At 35.0% G+C, this 20,446-nt stretch overlaps 1 protein-coding gene across 34 annotated transcripts in view; it reads left to right on the forward strand.

The window, feature by feature from the left end:
• ERC1 (ELKS/RAB6-interacting/CAST family member 1) overlaps positions 1-20,446 on the forward strand; it is a 545,178-nt gene that overhangs the window by 114,981 nt on the left and 409,751 nt on the right. For 22 of the 34 annotated variants that reach the window (XR_012017870.1, XR_012017872.1, XR_012017874.1 and 19 more), the window contains exons 5-7: positions 3,012-3,167; positions 4,416-4,508; positions 8,051-8,218. Coding sequence is in view for 21 of the 34 variants with exons in the window: in XM_072799507.1 (XP_072655608.1) it covers positions 3,012-3,167; positions 4,416-4,508; positions 8,051-8,218 (417 nt within the window). In the remaining 13 variants the exon portion in view is untranslated. The remainder of the gene's footprint in view (positions 1-3,011; positions 3,168-4,415; positions 4,509-8,050; positions 8,219-20,446) is intronic. The other 12 variants (XR_012017879.1, XR_012017876.1, XR_012017875.1 and 9 more) reach the window with 2 other exon arrangements.

Below are 20,446 nucleotides of genomic sequence, written 5' to 3' on the forward strand. Positions count from 1 at the left end.
CTCATTTACCATTCCAGAAATCCTAGGGCCTTAAGAATTATGCTTAGTCTCTGCTGCCTGTACTCTATAAACAAAGCCTAGATGGCAGTGCATCTGTTTGTAGCATGGTTTACTAAATATTTTAAGGCCACTGATGGGACCCACTACAGAGAAAAAGAGATTCCTTTCAAAATATGGCTGTTCATTGACAATGCACCTGTTCACTGAAGAGCTCTGATAGAGGTATACAAAGAGATTATTGTTGTTTTTGTGCCTAATAACAAAACATTCATTCTGCAGCCCATGGATCAGGGAGTCATTTTGACTTCTCGGCCTTTTTTTTTTTTTTTTTAAGATTTTATTTATTTGTTTGACAGAGAAAGAGAGTGAGCACAAGCAGGGGAAGTGGGAGAGAGAGAGAGAGAGAGAAGCAGACTCTGTGCTGAGCAGGGAGCCCGACGTGGGGCTCGATCCCAGGATCCTGGGGTCATGACCTGAGCTGAAGGCAGATGCTTAACTGACTGAGCCACCTAAGTGCCCCTTGACTTTCAGGTCTTATTATTTAAGAAATATATTTATAAGGCTATAGCTGCCATAGAGAGCAGCTGTAAAATTTGTTAAATTCCAAATAAAACTATACTTAATTTATGCTTCTGAAGGATCTCTCGGCCAAGTAAATCAAAAACCTTTTGGAAAGAATTCACCACTCTAGATGCCAATAAGAACATTTGTGATTCATGGGAAGAGGTAAAAATATCAACCTGAATAGGAGTTTGAAAGAAGTTGATTCCAACCTCCTGGATGACTTTGAGGGGTTTAGGACTTTAGTGGAGGAAGAGCTGCAGATGTGGTGGAAAGAGCAAGAGAACTAGAATTAGGAGTAGAACTTGAGGTGTGGCTGAATTTCTTGAATCTTATGCTAAAACTTGAATAGGCGAGGAGTTGCTTTTTATGGATGAGCAAAAAAAAGTGGTTTCTTAAGATGGGATCTACTCCTGGTGAAGATGCTGTGAAGATTGTTGAAATGACAACCAAGGCTTTAGAATATTATATAATCTTAGTTGGTAAAGTAGCAGCAGCAGCAGCAGGGTTTGAGAGGATTGACTCCAGTTCTGAAATAATTTCTCCTGTGGGTAAAATACTGTTAGACAGTATCACATGCTATAGAGAAATTGTTCGTGAAAGGAAAAGTTTTAATTAATGCAGCAAGCTTCTTTGTTGCCTTATTTAAGAAATTGTCACAGTCACCCCAAATTTAGCAACCACCACCCTGACCAGTCAGCAGCACCTATCAACATGTAGGCAAGACCCTCTAACAGCAAAAAAGGTTATGACTTGCTGAAAGCTCAAATGATAGTATTTTTTAGCAATAAGTTATTTTTAGATTAAGTTATATACTTTTTTCATTAAAAATTATGTTCGTGGAAACATAATTTTTTTATATGCAGTGGGAAACCAAAACATTTATTTGATTTGCTTTATTGTGATATTTACTTTACTGCAGTGATCTGGAGCCAGCCCACAGTATCTTCAAGTTATGCCTGTATTTATTCTTTATAGGCCAGGAGATTAATTGTGGCCCACTAAATTTTATTTTTGGGGGGCTGTGATAGAAATGGGATGCACCCACTAATTTTAAACAAGTAATTGAGAATTTAGGGTTAGAGTATTAATTCAGTGCATTTAATTTTGAACCAAATGGGAATGCCTGGGTTGCTCAGTGGTTGAGCATCTGCCTTTGGCTCAGGGTGTGATCTTGGAGTTCCGGGATTGAGTCCCACATTGGGCTCCCTGCATGAAGCCCTGTCTATGTCTCTGCCCCTCTCTCTGTGTCTCTCATGAATAAATAAATAAAATATTAAAAACAATTTTTGAACCAAATGTAAGTTTAATTTGAATAGATTGATAAAGGAAAATTTTTGTTATATTTTTAAAGGTAATACAATGCAAAACAGGGAATACATCCCATCTCCTTTCTCTCTCTTGAACCTAAAAATTGCTAGTTGTAGTTGTCTCATGATAAATGCTTTAACTTTCATCTGCATGCTCTAAGAATTCTGGTAGGCAAGAATGTCAATCAAGAAATCTTTGAAGTAAAGTACAAAAGGAAGTAATTTTAAAATTGCTTTCTTTCTAAAGGATTGATTTCTCTAAAATTCCAAATAAAACAAAACTGTACTTAATTTATGCTTCTTCTACTTTATTTCTTAGGTGAATAAACATATACAACTCTAGATATAAAAGTGTTCATTCTATGTAGGAATTTTTCTGTAATTGACATCTAAAATGATCTTCCTGTAATTGATAACATCTAAAGTAATCTGTGGATAAACTAGATACTGTGACAAACCAAACCAAGAAATTGAACATAGAAGAATGTTCTACTGAGAGGTGATATTTGTGGAGATGATGGTTTATAAGGATAGTGATTTGAAAAAAGTTATGCAAAATACTTCAAATATGTAGAGAACTATTCAAATGTGTAGAGAACTATAGAGAATAAATAATATGATAAACTGTAATTGTTAGCATAATTATTCATCCCTTTGTTATTCTTACAGTAGGATGCTTATAGAATATTATTGAGAGTATTATTACATAAATCTTTGAGACATTTTTACTCTTCTTCTTCTTCCTTTGGGAACAGAAATAAACCTTTTAGGGGTCACAGAGTAGAATGATAGAGTAGCTAGGAATGGTTTTGCTGTTAATATTATAAAATTTTTTCCTAGAAGTTTATTGACCATGAAGTACAAAGAAACTTTAACTTTCCTTTGCTTCTACTTCTTTAATGAAAGGGCACAGACTAGAGGAAGAGACAGAAGAAAAATCATATTCTAGATATGAACTCTTCTCCTTTCACTCAAGTGGCCATAAAGATATAATTTAGAAGCAAGGCACCAATTGCTAGACAGCAGTTTTCCTGGATAGTTGTTTATCTTTATTAAATTCACTATCTGTAAAGACTGAGTTTTTCAGCTTCTCTGATTCTTTGTGAATACTTTAATGTCTAAATCTTCCATTGTCTTCAGGATTCAAAAATTTCCTCTATGGAGCGTGGGCTCCGAGACTTGGAAGAGGAAATTCAGATGCTGAAATCAAATGGGGCCTTGAGTACTGAAGAACGGGAGGAAGAAATGAAACAAATGGAGGTCTATCGGAGCCATTCTAAATTTATGAAAAATAAGGTAATGGTGTGTGATACTGTAATTTTTAAAAGAGGTTTAAGAAACCTGATGCATATCTCTATTTCCTTAGTGATAATGAAGAACTTCACATTGTTTTGTCAGACTTCAGGGAAAGATAGAATTCTTAGAATTCTTTCAAATGGAACTTTCCTAAAACTGAAGTCAGAATTACTGATGTATAGTTACTTCAAGTTTTCACTTAAAAGAAAATTATTCCTGTGAGGCTGATATGTATTGTCACAGTTTAATATTTATATCTATCAGTACTTCTGAGGTGATTTAGTAGAATTATATCCAAATTGAGTTTTTCTCACTACATGAGATACCAACCAAGTTCTGCAACTCTTGTGTAGTATTTTAAAAGTCAAAACCCTAAGAGGCTGAACCCAGTCCCTCCACCTTTTTTTTTCCCTGAAATGACTTAGATCATATATTATTTTCCCTTCATAAAGGGAAAGGGAAAGTTCCATAAAGGGAAGCCCTATGCTCTGTCCCTTGGAGAAGATCCATTTGTATCAGGTTTCCCATGTGCATTCAGATATATCTACAGTGGAATACATATCAGCAAGACGTGTCAGTCCATATTTAGAAACTCAGTCACAGTAGTTTTTCCTTAGATCCAAAGCCATTTAGTTTGAGTCTATGAACTATGTAGGCAACTTGAAGGGTCTAGTTTATCATAGTTATAAATTAGCTAGCTTTGTTTTGGTTTAATTAAAAATCATAATTGTGATTATGAAATATTAGCTAGAAAATAACTCTTGCGTCTCACTTGTGTTAGTTTTCCAGTTTCTCAGAGCGGAAAACTGTAAAGGAATGATACACGATTATTCTAATTTCCTTTCCAGTTTCTGGCTTCTTGCTTTGGTGCCCATACCTGGCATAAAAGTCAGTAGAATATTCCTTTATTATTTTAAGAATCTGTTATCAGTGACTACTGACAATTTATGTTAATTTTAGAACCTAAAAATTCACATATCCAATGTTCTATTAGTTTGTATTTTTCACCCCAATTTGATAATAAAATATGCTTACAGTATAATCTGTGCTTTCCACTTGCTGATTGGCACATTTAAATCCATTTAAAAAAACCCTTGAAAATAGAGAAATTATCTAGGGTGCTTTCAAGAGGGAACTAGGGAAACAAGTTTGATTGTGTTATATAGGTTATTGTTATATCTGGCTGAAAAGCAGATAATAAGACCAAAGTTGACACATAAGTGAAAAAGAATAACAATGTCGTGACAGGTAGAGCAACTGAAGGAGGAACTAAGTTCGAAAGAGGCTCAAGGGGAGGAGCTGAAAAAGAGAGCGGCTGGTCTTCAGGCTGAGGTCTTTGCCGTAAGATTTACTCTGTGTGTGCAGCGATCCCACAGTGGGACCCTGCTAGCTCTGGCTTCTGGGTGGCTTATACTTTCATTCTCTTTGGTTGGCAGCTTTGCCCAATACTAGCACTAACCAGCCTGCTCTGCTCTTTAACCGACTCCTGTTCACCAGTTTGACCCATATGTCACTTTGTGTGCAGTGAGCCCTCACTTGTTCTGGTTCTTTATTGTTGCTTTTTTCACTCTATGGATGGTACTTCAAAGTGTGTTTTTTTCTCTTTTCTTTTTGTAGATACTTGTTATTTACGTGAATGGTGATTTATTTCTGCAGATGTTCTAGGTTCTGAGATTATCTGAATTTGAAATTCTTTTTTTTTAATGAAGTAAAGTATAATTGATGTATCTTTATATTAGTTTCAGATTTGTAACAAGATATTTATATATAGTGAAATCTCCACAATAAGTCTAGTTAACATCCATCACCATACATAGTCCAAATTTTTTTTCTTTTCTTTTCTTTTTTTTTTTTTTAAAGATTTTATTTATTTATTCATGAGAGACACAGAGAGTGAGAGAGAAAGGCAGAGACACAGGCAGAGGGAGAAGCAGGCTCCATGCAGGGTGCCCGACATGGGACTCAATCCCGGGTCTCCAGGATCAGGCCCTGGGCTGAAGGTGGCACTAAACCGCTGTGCCACCAGGGCTTCCTCGAAATTTTTTTCTTCTTGTGCTGAGAACTTTTAAGATCAGCTTTCCTAGAATTTGATATTCATGAGTAAAGTGCTTTAGCTTCATATGTATTAACTCTCCATTAGGTGATTTTCCAACAAATGTTACTTATTTTAGAACAGAAAGTGATTTGATTAGAGTTATCTAGTAGATTAGAATTAGCATGAAACATAAAGTCTCTCAATTTAGTTTAATCTTCTGTCTAAAGAACTTAAAATTCCATTTCAAAATATAAAAAGATAATAAAATAGCTAACACTCAAGCACTTACAACCTGCTAAGGTTGGTATATCATCTAAGCCCAATTTATAGATGTGGAAACCAAGGTAGCAGAATGATGCTCAGGTAATAGCTGGTAAGAGGCAGAGCTTGATTTTTTTTTTTTAAAGTCAAGCAATCTGGTTCCAGAACCTGTGCTGGTGAGCTCTTCAGTATTCTAGCCTGTCCTAGGCCATGTGCACATATGTTGCACAAAGTCAGGAAAAAACTGCTACTGAAAATAATTGTGGGATAAGACAGGAATGCAGCATTAAAAAATAAAAACTTGTGGTAATTTGATGTTTTTATTGTTTATGGACCCCTTTATAGTACAGCTAGTAAAGTGAAATATTTTATCTAGAAGGAACTCATTTGGTTTATGGTAACTATTGTCTAGAGGACTAGCTGATGTGTAAGTTTACTATTTTCCCCTTAGCTATTATAAATATTTCTTTGTTGTGTCAGACAACAGGCTAAGCGCAGTCCAGACATTATTTTATTTAATCTCCAAACAGTACAGTAGTATTGGTTTCCTGTTCCCATTTTATTGATTGGGAAAGCAAAGCTTAGAGAAGTAAATACTAAAAGACACACTTATCCTCAGGTGTGAGTGATTGCAAAGCCTCATGCTCCAAGCTTTTCTGGAAAATGTGTACTTCTAATTCTAAACTCTGCTTTCCATTAGAATATTTTCTTTCCCTTCTCAGTCTTTATGGCCAATATAGCATTATTTGAGGATGAGAAAACAGGGATTTTATAATTATTTAATAATTATAGATAAAAATAGATGAAATAGATAAATAAAGTAGATGATGAGAAAACAGGGATTTTATAATTATTTTTAACCATGTGATTGGAGGTAATTGGAAATATGAATAATCTTTAAATTGTAGCAGTTCTTTAGTTGAGGGAGTGATACCATTTTAAACATTTCTCCCGTATGTTCATTCATACAGCAAGTGTGTTTTTAGTGTAACCTGTATGTTAAGGATGGAATGCTATAAATAGGTGTTTTTTTGTTGGAGAGGGGATGTCATGAAAGATGCCCTAGCATTCAGTTCGTGGTAGTTCGAGGGCACATATTCATATTACAGGGTGAAGATGCCCCAGCACTATAGTACATGGTAGCTCCAGGGTATGTATTCATATTACAGGGTGGAGATACCCTGCATTATAGTATGTGGTAGTTCCAGGGTACATACTCATATTACAGGGTGAAGATAGCTGCCATGTATAGTCTTCTTCCACTGATGTTCTTAGTATCCTCAGTAGTTTGCATACAGTAAGCAAATAGAAATATTTGTGGGGTTAATGAATAACTAAATCTACAAATAGAATTTTCATGCATATGAAAAAATGCTTGTCTTCTTGCTAAACAAGAAGAGTAAATCAGAAGTATATTTTTAGGGCTTCTTAAAAGCCTAATTTTATTTAAAATAATATTTATTTCATATTTCCTCATGAGAAATTGTTCTCAAAATTGTCCTTTATACCAAAGATTATTATAGTGAAAATACTGTAGATATGTTCAATGAAAAAAATAACAAAGGACTTTCCATTTCATCAGTAATATTGAAATTAGTGACTTACCAGATTTATACTTCCAATAATTAATCTGTTAGTGCACAGCTACTTTACTAGGCAGGAGACAGAAGGTAAAAGCAAGTCTGATTTTTGTTTATTTGGTGTACATTTAGAATGAGAGACTATTTAGAAAATTCTTAGAAACAGAAATGTAAATGAGGTATTACATAAAAATTTTTTTTAAGAGGGGAAAAATTTATGGGAGAGTGAATGGCACCTCTTGACTTACGGATTACTCTGTCAGTAATTCAGATTCAAATTACACATGTAGATTCTTAAAGAATGAGCCTTTATGCATTTAAGTCATATACTTTTATCAATTTAGTTGATATGACATGTTGTAGCTGATGGGACTTTGTAGGTGGAATCTTTTCTTAGGTCAATATCTCTAACTCATCAAAATTAAATGATTTCTAAAAGGCATGGGTTGATAATGCCACATAACACGAAAGTGGGCTTTTTAAGATGATTTTATGTGAACTTTTGTTTGCAAATGAAAAAATAAAAAGTATACCAGCAGCACCTTTCGAATTTAACTTTAAATAGCAATGCTAGGAGGTTTTCTTTTTCCCTTCTGTTTTACCTCTACACTAATCCTGCTTTATGTTTTAAGAGGTCTGACTTAATAAAATGAAAACTGATTAGCACAGTGATATTCAGATGCTTCTTGCTATTTCATAGTAATCTAATTGAATTTGGAATTTTTCTCCTTCTGTTCTTTATCTAAGGGATTTTGAAGAGTATTTAGGAGATATAATAAATGAAAACTGGAATTTCCCTATTTGTTGACAAACTTTTTTTTTTTTTTTTGTGATGGGTTGTTATCCAAGATTAGATGATGCAAAAGGATGAATTAATTATGTTTTGTCATAAAACTAATAGTACTATATTTAGTTTCAGATTTTGTGACTAAGATCTGTCAAAGATCTAGATCAAACGTGGTTGTTTCATTTCTTTGTTCCTTACAGTGTTTTATTTTCTTCTCTAGATTGGTCAGGTGAAGCAGGAGCTGTCCAGAAAGGACACAGAACTACTAGCCCTACAGACAAAGCTAGAAACACTCACAAACCAGTTCTCAGACAGTAAGCAACACATTGAAGTGCTGAAGGAGTCCTTGACTGCTAAAGAACAACGGGCTGCCATCCTACAGACTGAGGTAAAAAGAATTCTGGCATTTGCAGGGAAATCAGTTCCTTGACACCTTTTCATGTATATCACCTGTGCTGTTTTTGTTATACTTAGATTTGGGAGATAGGAATAATAAAATGATTCTTTAGCAATGTGATCACTTCCTATACTAAAATATAACTGTCTTGTTTCAATTGTTCTTAGATCTAACTAATTAAATTTGGTGTAGTTTATGTGTGTTTTTTAATTCTTTGAACATTCCCCAAGTTTGTACTTCCAAGTATACTTTAACATTTTGAAATGAAAAGATAGTTGTAAAAAAGAAATCCAAAGGAATCTTTTGCTTTCACCCATGGTGAATCTTCTAGTCATGAAAGGCAGTGAGGGTGGTTACTCTCTGTTGAGATTATTGTGTTCTTAATTTCTGATATTATGAATAGCTTTATGTAGGCAAACTGCAGAATCTAGAAATGTTCTAGGTAGATCTTGTTTTGAACTACAGATCATGAGACAATGTGCCCTCATATCTTGTTTGAAAGTGAAGTTAGGGGATGCCTGGGTGGTTCAGTGGTTGAGCATCTGCCTATGGCTTAGGGGCATTCTCCTGAAGTCCCGGGATCGAGTTCTGCATCAGACTCCCTGCATGGAGCTTGCTTCTCCCTCTTCGTATGTCTCTGCCTTTCTCTCTCTCTCTCTCTCTCTCTCTCTGTCTCTCATGAATAAATAAAATCTTTGGAAAAAAATGAAGTTAATATTTTTAGAAACCTTAGGAGATTAGTCTGTCAGCCCTATTTATAGGTAGGAGTACCTTAAATAATTCTATACAGATGAGAATCTATCATATCTGTAATGATCCAAGAGAAGGAATTGATGATGCTATATGAATTTATTGTCTTAAGTATTTTTTAAAAGGCCTAGTGAAATAGGGAATTTAGGTAGAATTAGATAAGTAGTTCTGCTGTATAGAAGAAAAATAAAGCATACGATGTGGATTAGTTTTTTTTTCCTTTTTCTTTTAAAGAATCAAATAGGTAAATAAGGGCATACTTAGATGGAAAAGAGGAATGAGGATTAAAAAGAACGCATAAAAACAATATAGATGACAGAAGATGAGAATCATCAAGTGTGGAGGAATGGGGAAATCACCAAAACTCTTTCATGTAATATTTGATTTTTGTACAGTTTGGGACTTTGCTGAAAATGAGAGATTTGGATGATGAATTTGTAATTTTCCTTACAACTTGAACTTTTTTTTTTTTTTTTTATCAATCACGTTTCATATTAGCAGGATATCAACCTCATTCTTCCTCACAGGGATATTTTAGATAAAAATTAGTTTTGGCTCTGGGGTCATAGTTACTGAGTTTGAAATTCAGCTTTACTAGTTACCTACCAAGAATGTGATCCTGGACATGTTATTTAACTTCACTGTGCCTCACTTTTCCTACATCTGTAAGATGTGTCTGCTTCATCAGGTTGTTAGGATTAAACTAGTTTATTGCATACAGTATAAAGCCTTACTGTCATCATTATAGCTATTATATTAAAATCAGCTTATATATATAAACTGAAAATATTAAAAGAATACGGTTTTCTTTTCATTGGCATACATTTTATTTAGAAGATTTGTTTTATAGTTTTATTAAGCTGATTTTATGTTCAACCAGGAAATTGCAAATATAAAATTATCTGGAAAATGTTACCTGCAAAGTTACTAACTTACGGCTTATTAAGAGTTTTCACCCCCCCCCCAAAAAAAGTTTTCACCCCAGTAACTGGTGTGCATGCAGTACTACAAAAGGGTCAGAAGAGGGTGCCAGTGTTTTAGAGGTGAGCCGATTTCCAAGTTTACTGCTATGATAGCATTGGCTAGAGGTGACAGGTGTATAAATTAAGAGAACCAGGCAGTTGGTTAATGATAATACAAACATTGAAAAGCTTGTCACAGTCTAATAAATGACTTTTTTCCTCTTGGCAATCCATCCTTTTCTTCGTACCCCTCTCATATAGTGTTCTTATTCGCTAGGTCTCACACAGATGGGCTTGTGATTGATTTCTTGTACCATAGAGAGTAAAGACTGTATTTGTGTCATTCTTGAATAGTTTTTATATTTGTTTTTAGCCATTGTGGGAGTAACTGAGTTTCAGTGATTACCCTTATAAGTTACTAGGACAGCCGCCTGAAACATGACCATCTCATCCTAAAAGATAACAGTGTAAAAGCTAACAATCTTTTGAGTCTAAGATAATTACATGAAAATTATATGCCGATTTATTAGCATGTGTTTTTTTTCTCAAATTATTCTGGTGACATTTGACCAGGGTCACTTTTTCTAAGGTATCCTCTTATGTTAGAGCCCAATAAGAGGCACTTTGAGCCAGCTCTGTAAAATTGTCACATATTTTTTATAATTTGCTCTTAACTGATATTGTCCTCATCTCTGCAGCTGTCCTAGACTTTGATCTGTCACATCACTAAATTCAAGTATGTCTGAGAAAGAACATGCATCAGGGAGTTTTAAAAAATCCATTAAAGAAAAATAGGATATGGGAAAAGAACTGATTTTCTTTCTATTCATGGTCTAGGGAATGAGGCCCTTTTGTGTTGGGCGGTGTACAATATATAGTATCTCTGGAATGGTTCCTATTTTATGAACATTTCTTTTAATCTGTTGATCTTTACAGAGGTGGTCTGGATTTAGTAACATAGTGGTTAAAAGCATGAGCTTTGGAGTCAGATCTAAATTTGAATGCAACTATCTATGTTTATCAGTTATATGACCTTGGATGATTTACCTTTATCTCTATAATCCTTCATTTCCTCATTTGTAAGTGGGAATAATTAATAGTACCAACTTCCTAAGGTGGTTGTGGCTAGAATAGATGTTTAATTATGTAGCTCTTATCTGAATTTAGAGGGAAATATTAAATATCAATGGGTTTCAAATTTTTTTACCTACCTTAAAGTTTATAAGCATTGTTTATTTGATCTCTGTTGTTTCATGTGATCCTCAGATTAATTTTATGGATTAAGCAAGATAAATATTGGTTTTTTTTGCTTTCATTGTGGGGAATTATATGAAGTTTTTAATTACCATATGACTTTTGGTTGGTCCTTGGTCTAATCTCACTGGTACCCTGGGACTTTCAATACTGGTTATAAGATTTTCAGAAAATTTTCTATTTTATGGTCACTTTCTTGTTTCTAATTCTTGATACATACTGTGGACGTTCTAGTGAATTTATTTTCTGTTTGAGTTCTTCATGTGTAGAACCGATTTTATCAATAAATTAAAATAATGGAGACCTTACTGCTTCAAATTAGTATAATTTTTTCTTCTCCCAGATATTGAATTTTAGAATTCTATTTATTATAGGTGAATATTATCATCTGTATCTTACTGACAGTTTATAGGGAGTAGTTCTTTCATAGCTGAATCAGGGAATCAGCATTTAGCACAAAATAAAGAGCTGCCATGGCTGTAGGATGTTTAGGCAGTGGAACCTGAATGTTGTTTGACGTGCACCTTCTGCTTGCTTTCCTAACCCAGTGCCCCAGTATGCTGTGCTTTTCAAGTTAGAGTTTTGACTTCCTCAGGATACTTAGAGTTAGTAGTATATCCTTAGGACTGAGTGCATTTTAGAGATCATCTAATTTTTCCATAATTTATAGAACATATTTGATAAAGTCTAACATTGAATGCTTTCTGTGTCATGCAGGAGCATATACTTTCTTTCATTTTCTCAGTTAATCCTTGCAGTAATCTTCTAAGAAATAAGAATTGTCATAACATTTTAAAGATGGCATACTGAAGCTTGGAGAGATTGAGGTTATGTGAGTTATTGCATGATTACCTGGGATTCAGAATTTGATCAGTTGAAACTCCAGAGTTTATGTTCTTGACATAATGCTATAATGCTTCCCTGTGTGGAATCTGAATATATGTGTGTATATATGGAACAGTTTTTCAGAATAAAAGAGGACTTGGCATGAAGAGGTGTTTTGGGATATTTTTCAGTAACTGTTTCTTTCTCATTGCTCTAGGTGGATCATTGCTCCATTACTACTCTGAGCAGTGTTTAGCCTGGTATGAACCACGGGGTAGTAGGGGGGGCAGTTCTTGTAGTATAACATTGATGTAGTATTCAAGCTGGCTTGTGAAGATGGCCTGATTAGCTTCTGAGCACCCCCTTTTCCCTCCACATTACCTATACCTGAGTAGAAGATCACTTCAGAAAGAGTGTTGGTAGAGTAGAAGTTCATATTATTACATCAGAGGTTCTCAGATTTTGGGGCTTCCTGCCCACCACCACCAGTCCTCCAACTCCAAAGGGTAAGTTGGCACCATTCACAGTAGTGATGGGGCAGTGCCTTATTTGAGGAGATGCAGATAATGATAAACTTGAGAAAATGACAGGAAAATAGAAGTGTAAGTATGGCTGTTAATACACTAGGATCAATACAATGTTTTAAGTTTCAGATCTTAAGTATAACACTCAATTTATCTAGTGGAGAACAGAAAGAATTGGGGAGGAGGGGGTGGGGAAAAACAAGAGGTATGTGGATGCTATGAAAAATGTTGGCCAAAATGGTATGTATGAATAATGGTAAAGGCAGTATGTGCAAATAAGTTAAATTTAGATTAAAATACAAATCTCAGTTGCATTAGAAAATAAGATACAGAATATATTGTCAATAAGAGTTAAGCATAGAACAAAAAAATAACAGAATTAAAAATAAAAGAATAGAAAGATTTAAAAAAATAAAAGGATCAAGAAAATGTCTTCCCAATCTGATTTATTTTAACATTAGTTAAATTATTTATATATATATATTTTAAGTAGGCTCCACGCTGAGTGTGGGCACAATGAGGGGCTTGAACTCATGACCCTGAGATCAAGACCTGAGCTGAGAACAAGAGTCAGACACTGAGCTGACTGAGCCACCCAGGTGCCACTAATTATCTTTTTTTTTTTTTTTTTTAAAGAGCACACTGGTGGGGAGTGTGTGGGGAGCAGAGGAAGAGGGAAAAGCAGACTGTGCTGAGCATGGAGCCTGACATGGGAGCCTGACATGCAGCTCAATTGTGAGGTCTTGAGATTGTGACTTGAGCCGAAATCAAGTTAACAGACTGAGCAAAGCAGTTATAAAGCATACAGAGCAATATTATATATTAATAAAAAGAACAGTAGATCAAGAAATACAATGATTGTGGACATTTATGCATCTAACAACATTGCATTTGCCTTCAAGTGTATAAAACAGTAATGGAGAGAAATAGGTATATCAACAATTAGCTGGTCATTAGTACATGTTCCTTTCAGAACTTGATCAAAGAAACAAAAATAAGGGGATCCTTGGGTGGCTCAGCAGTTTACCGCCTGCCTTTGGCTCAGGGCGCAATCCTGGAGTTCCGGGATCGAGTCCTGCGTCGGGCTCCTGTCATGGAGCCTGCTTCTCCCTCTGCCTGTGTCTCTGCCTCTCTCTCTCTCTCTCTCTCTCTATCGTGAACAAATAAATCTGTAAAAAAAAAACAAAAAACAAAAATAATTTAGAAAATTTCCAGAACATCAATAAGCATAAACAGGTATTCTGTAGAATATTGCACTAACAAATGGAGAATGTTCAGTGTTCTTGAGAACTTACTGAATAGTCATAAAAATCAAATGTCCTAGGCCACAGAGTAAATGTCAGAATTCCCAAGAATTCAAGTTACATGGACTATGTTCTTTGACTCCCTAATGTGGCAAAATTAGAAATCGGTAATGAAGAATTGCAACATAAAACTAAAGTCTGGAATCTGAAAATTTAGGTGGTGGTGGTGGTGGTGGTGGTGGGTGGTTTTTTTGTTTGTTTGTTTTTAGTTTAGTTGACACAGTGTTACATTTAGTTTTGGGTATATAGCTTAGTGACTTACCAAGTTTATACATTATGTTGTGTTCACCACAGGAAAAGCCCGCATGTGTCCCGTAATATTGCCATTACAATATCATTGTATTCTTAATGCTATGCATTTATTCCCGTGACTTACTTATTCCATAACTGAAAACCTGTACCTCTCACTCCCCTTCCCCAATTTGCCTAACCCTCCACTCCCCTGCTCTCGGTACCCATCAGTTTGTTCTCTGAATTTATAGGTCTAATTCTCCTTTTTGTTTGTTTATTTGTTGTTTTGATTGCCACTTATGAATGGAATGATATGGTACTTGTCTTTCTCTGACTTACTTCACTAAGCATAGTGCTCTCTAGGTCCATCCATGTTATTTCAAAGGCATGACCTCATCCCTTTTATAGCTGTGTAATATTTCAGTGTGTGTGTGTGTGTATACACATATACCATGTTTTCTTTGTCTATTAATGGGCACTTATATTACTTCCATATCTTGGCTGTCGGAAATAATGCTGCAATAAACATAGGGATACACATACTTTTGGATTTGTTTTGAAAATATACTACTTAATGGCCTTCGGGTTAAAGGAGACTAGAATAGCGGTGCCTGGGTGGCACAATCAGTTAAGCATCCAACTCTTGATCTCAGCCCAGATCTTGATCTCAGGATTGTGAATTCAAGCCCCATGTTGGGCACAGCACTGGGTTTGTAGCCTACTTAAAAAAAAAAAAAAAAAAAAAAAAAGACTAGAAAGCAAAAGAAAATCTGTGGGATATAATTAATCCTCTAGCATTTAGAGGGAAATGTCTTATTCTTATATTTATCAGAAAACAATAAATGAAAGCAAATAAGCTGAGTATACAAATCAGGAAACTAGGAAGAAAAAAACTAGAATCAAAACCAAAGGAATAGTAAGATGGAGGGTAATAGATACTAACTAAATCAGCAATCAATATACAGGAAACAGTAAGGTGAGTTAGTTGTTTTAAAAACATTAATCAGACAGGATCGTCTCTTACAAAATGGTAAAGAAGTGACTACCAGTACCATACAATTTAAAAATAATAAAAGATTTTCTTCAGTTGGTGAATGGATAAACTGTGGTACATCTAGACAATGGAGTATTATTCAGTGCTAAAAACAGCCATCAAGCTGTGAAAGACATGGAGAAATCTTAAATCGATATTCCTTTATGAAAGAAGCCAATCTGAAAAGATTGAAAAGACTGAACACTGGTGTTTAGTATATTCACATTGTTGTATATCCAATCTCCAGAACTCCCTTCATTTTGCAAAACAAACACTCCGTACCATTAAAACAACAACAACAACAACAAAAAACCTCGTCATTCCTCCTAGGTCATAGCAACCACCATTCTACTTCTATCTTTATGAATTTAACTTAAGTACTTACTAAAAGTGAAATGATATGTCTTTTTGTGACTTGCCCACAAAAACTTAAAGTAAAATGAATTTCATCTTGATAAAAGAAAGTACCACTCTGATAAATGATGTCAATAATAGGGGGAGGCTGTTCGTCTGTAGGGGCAAGAGGTATATGGGAAACCTCTATACCGTCTTCTCTTAAGAGCTAAAACTACTCTTAAAAAATAATAAAGGACAATTATAAACAGTTATATTCTAATAAGCTTGAAAAGATAGAACAAATAAATAGATTTCTGGAAAATATGACAAAGAAGGTTGAAGAGATAATAGAAAACATGAACAACAATCATTATGAAAATTAAATTGCTAATCAGCCTCTTCTTAAATTCCATGGTTCAGATGGCTCTTTATCAAAAGTTCAAAAATAATTATTTTTATGTTGAGGTTTTTCCAAAAAACAGAGAAAGTAAGAAAGCCCAAGACAATAGGAGGATATGAGGAAAAAGAAATTCAGAGATATCTGTTGATATCAGTAGATGGTATAATTTAATACCGTAAGGATATCAGTTCTCCCTAAGTTAGTATATACATCAATTCCAATGAAAATTCCTAGCAGTAATTTTTTAGAAATTCACTGAACTGTACACTTAAAAATGGTTAAGATGGGATCCCTGGGTGGCGCAGCGGTTTGGCGCCTGCCTTTGGCCCAGGGCACGATCCTGGAGACCCGGGATCGAGTCCCATGTCGGGCTCCCGGTGCATGGAGCCTGCTTCTCCCTCTGCCTGTGTCTCTGCCTCTCTCTCTCTCTCTGTGTGACTATCATAAATAAATAAAAATTAAAAAAAAATGGTTAAGATGGCTAATTTTATGTTTTGTGTATTTTACCACAATTGAAAAATTTTAAATATATAGATAAGTAAAGCTTTTCTAACATTAAAGTGAAGAAAAAGAAAATAAGTGGGAGATCTGCCTTAACACATCTGAAAATATACTACAGACCCATAAACTTAACCAAACCAAACAGTATATCCCAGATTGGTATAGTACTGGTACTGGAATTGGGCAGATAGAGCACTAAAAGTAAATAAATAAATATAGAGAGTTAGCTATGTATGTAGTTGGGATCATCATAAACTAGTGCTAATTAACTGTTAGGAAACTGATATACTATAGGAAGAATAAAATTGGCTACCTACCTGGTGCCAGATATAACAGTGAACTCCATATCAATTAAAGATCTCAATGTGAAAGAGAAAACTATAAAACTAATCAATAAAAATGTATCTTAGGTAGAATATTTTAAGTGACACCATCAAATTTAAGGATTTCTGTTCAAGAAAGAACACTATTGACAGAGTTAACAAATGTGTAACTGGGAGAAGATATTTTCACCACCTCCCAAAATAACAAAGATTGAGATACAGAATAAAAAAGAGATGCTTGCAAAACTGTAAGAAAGTTTATACATTATGCTGTGTTCACCACAGGAAAAGCTAGCATGTATACTGTAATATTGCCATGTACAATATCATTGTATTCTTAATGCTGTGCATTTGTTCCCATGACTTACTTATTCCATAACTGGAAACCCATATCTCTCACTCCCCTTCCCCAATTTACCTAACCCTCCACTTCCCTGTGGGAGGGAAGGAGAGAAGGGTTTAAATAGGCAATTAACTGATAAGGAAACCTAAGTGGTTAGCAAATAAATATAGCATAGGATCCTCAACCTCATTAGTAAATAAAGAAATGCAAATTTCAGAAATGATGAAATGCTATACTCCATTGATCAAATTGGTAAAAATGAGCAAATAAGTTAATATTCAGTGCTTGTAAGGATTTGGCCTAAAGGAACATAGACGGCATAGTTGGCTCCAGTAATGCCATTCCTGGGTATGTTCCCTAGAGAAAATTTACCATTGGTCCACAGGAGGACATGCATAAGGATGTTCACTATAGAATAAGGAATTGAAGGCAGCCCAAATGTTTTTTACTAGAGGAGTTAGATGAGTAAACTACAGTGGGTAATATATCATGTAATAATACTATAGAAAAGTCAAAAGCAATGATCTAGAAGTATTCGTAGGGCCATGGGTATATATTTTTTAAAAAGTAAGAGAACAAAATGATGTATATAACATTCATATAAATTAAAAATATATGCATATAAAAATAAGCCTCTTTCTAAGTTACATGCATATTCAATAACATCACACATTAGAATGGCTACATACTGAATGAGGAATGGATATTGAATGTCGATGGAAAAATAATAAAATAACAATAAAACTGTGCTTGGATAGTTTTAAATGAATTGAGGATTAAGAGCAATTTAGTTCCTTCTTCAACTTGATAGAAGTTTGAAAGCAGTAATTCTGACTGTGTAACTACTGTAAGGTATGTTGAATATAGTGTATTTACCATATTGATTCTCAAGAGTTGTTTTGGCAGACCTCTATGGCAGGGCAGATGTACCTGTTTCTTATCGTCCCTTCCAACACAGTCATCTGTCAGCAAGGATTCTAACTAAGGTTTAGAAGGGTTATTCTTTTTGGTAACTAAGGGGCTTGGATTTTATTTTATTTTATTGTATTTTATATTTTATTGTATTGTATATTTTATTTTATTTATTATTTTTTAAAAGATTTTATTTATTCATTCATGATAGACAGAGAGAGGCAGAGACACAGGCAGAGGGAGAAGCAGGCTCCATGCCTGCAGCCCGACTCGGAACTCAATCCCGGGCCTCTGGGATCGTGCCCTGGGCCAAAGGCAGGCGCTAAACCCTGAGCCATCCAGGAATCCCAGGGGTTTGGATTTTAATGGTGATGTGTGGATAGCAGACACTAAATGGTGTAGAGATTTGAAACCGAGACTCCTTCATAAACCCTGGGAAAAAGTGGACTAGAAAAAATTCCTCTTTCCGGTATCAGTTGACAACATGAGAAACTGACTTACCTGGTCTTAGAGTTAGAAGAAAGTATCTTCTGATGAGCTTTGAGTTGAGTAAGTACAGTGCTGTCAACACTGATTTTAGCCTGGTCTCTACAGATACCCACAGATGAGAGCTCTGCTTAGAATGAATTTACAATCCCAAATTACTAAATCATCTGTGGAATTTAACCTACTCCAAACCAATATCAGAAGTAAGAACTCTAATCCAATAGAGTGATTAGACCCTTAGGAACATTGGGTAGTAGAATGAGACCATAAATGAAATGATTAGAAATAAAGAATGGAGTAGTAAGCATAGGAGCACTCTTTAGGATAGAGGAGAAGATAAAACTTATTGGGCTGTTATTTCAGTATGGTTAAGAGTAAAAGCTGAAGCTTTTAAGTGTAATAAAGGGTAGCACTAGCTATAATTGTTTAATGTCTTTTTTTTTGTTGTTGTTTAATGTCTTTTAATCTTGGCTTTGCCACTTACTTGTTTGTAAGTTTATACGTTTTGTGCTTCAATTTCCTTATTTATGAGAAGAGTAATAGCAGTACCATGAGAAGAATAAATAGCATTTATGAGAATAATAATAGCATTACAATAGAGTATTGTGAGAGTTAAATGAGTTAATGCATGTACATACAACACTCAGTAAATAGTACCATTATGAAACACATGAAGGATTTAAAACAGGAAAGGGCAAAACACTATAAATAATACCAGGCAGGTTGTTAAAGAACAAAGCAGGGTTTTAGATATGAAATACATAATAACTAAACTGAAGGAAAAATATAGTGGTTAAACTGCAGACTAGAGAATGCTGCAGGTACAGTTAGTGAATTGGAAGATACATGTGAGGAGTCTGAGGGAGAAGTCTCTTATGAAGAGAGCAGTAAGAAACAAGAAAAGATAGGGATTAAAGCGAAGTCTGTTGAAATAGAAATCTAACATCTATGGGAGTTTCAAAAGGGTAGGATAGAGGAAATAGGCAATTTTAGAAGAGGTAATTGCTGAGAATATTTCATTTTTTTTCTTTTTAAGATTTTGTTTATTTATTCATGAGAGACACACACAGAGAGAGGCAGAGACATAGGCAGAGGGAGAAGCAGGCTCCTCTCAGGGAGCCTGATAATGGGACTTGATCCCAGGACCCCGGGATCATGCCTTGAGCCAAAGGTAGATGCTCAACCTCTGAGCCACCCAGGCATCCCACTGAGATTATTTCTGACTAGATAATAGGAATAGATCTTCATTTTAGGAGCAAATAATTCTTGAATAGGAGGATATCCACACTTACCATAAATCACAATGAAACCATAGATAAACTGATTTTAAAAGCTACCAGAGAGGAAATAATAGTTTACCTAAAAAGGATTAACAGGCCAGCAGCAGGCTTTTCAACAACATCAACGGAACAAGAGAGAATAAGAGTAAAAATCTTCAAATTTAGTGAAAAACTTAAGAAGTTCATAATTCTGAACCCAGTGAAACCATCATTCATCAATGGAGGTAGAATAAAGACTTTTTTTTCCCTAGACTAATGCAAACTGAGAGTTTACCACCTATGGATCACATAGAAAGAACTGCTAAAAAGAACAAAATTGTCTCTACAAGGAAGGAGTGAGATGCAAAAAAAAGTAGTAGAAAAGGGATATTAATGTGACAGGAATAAAAAGTCAAATATCAATGTAAGAATTTGGCACAGACCCATGTAAGAACAGTGGCATTAATACCAAAACTCCAAAATAATTGAGGTTATCCGATAAAAGTAAAGACTTTTGGAGTAAGATCATAAAAAGTAGAGCTTCTCCAGTTTGTATATACTCATTGGTACAATTTTTTTTTTAAGATTTTATTTAGTCAGAGAGACACAGAGAGAGAGGTGGAGACAAACAGAGGGAGAAGCAGGCTCTTTACGAGGAGCCCGATGTGGGACTTGATCCTAGGAGTCTGGGATCATGACCCAAGCCAAAGGTAGAGGCCTGCTCAACCACAGAACCACCCAGGTGCCCATCATGGGTATCATGTTACATGATAGAG

The sequence above is a fragment of the Canis lupus genome, chromosome 25 (assembly GCF_048164855.1).
Source record: "Canis lupus baileyi chromosome 25, mCanLup2.hap1, whole genome shotgun sequence".
NCBI lineage: Eukaryota > Metazoa > Chordata > Mammalia > Carnivora > Canidae > Canis > Canis lupus.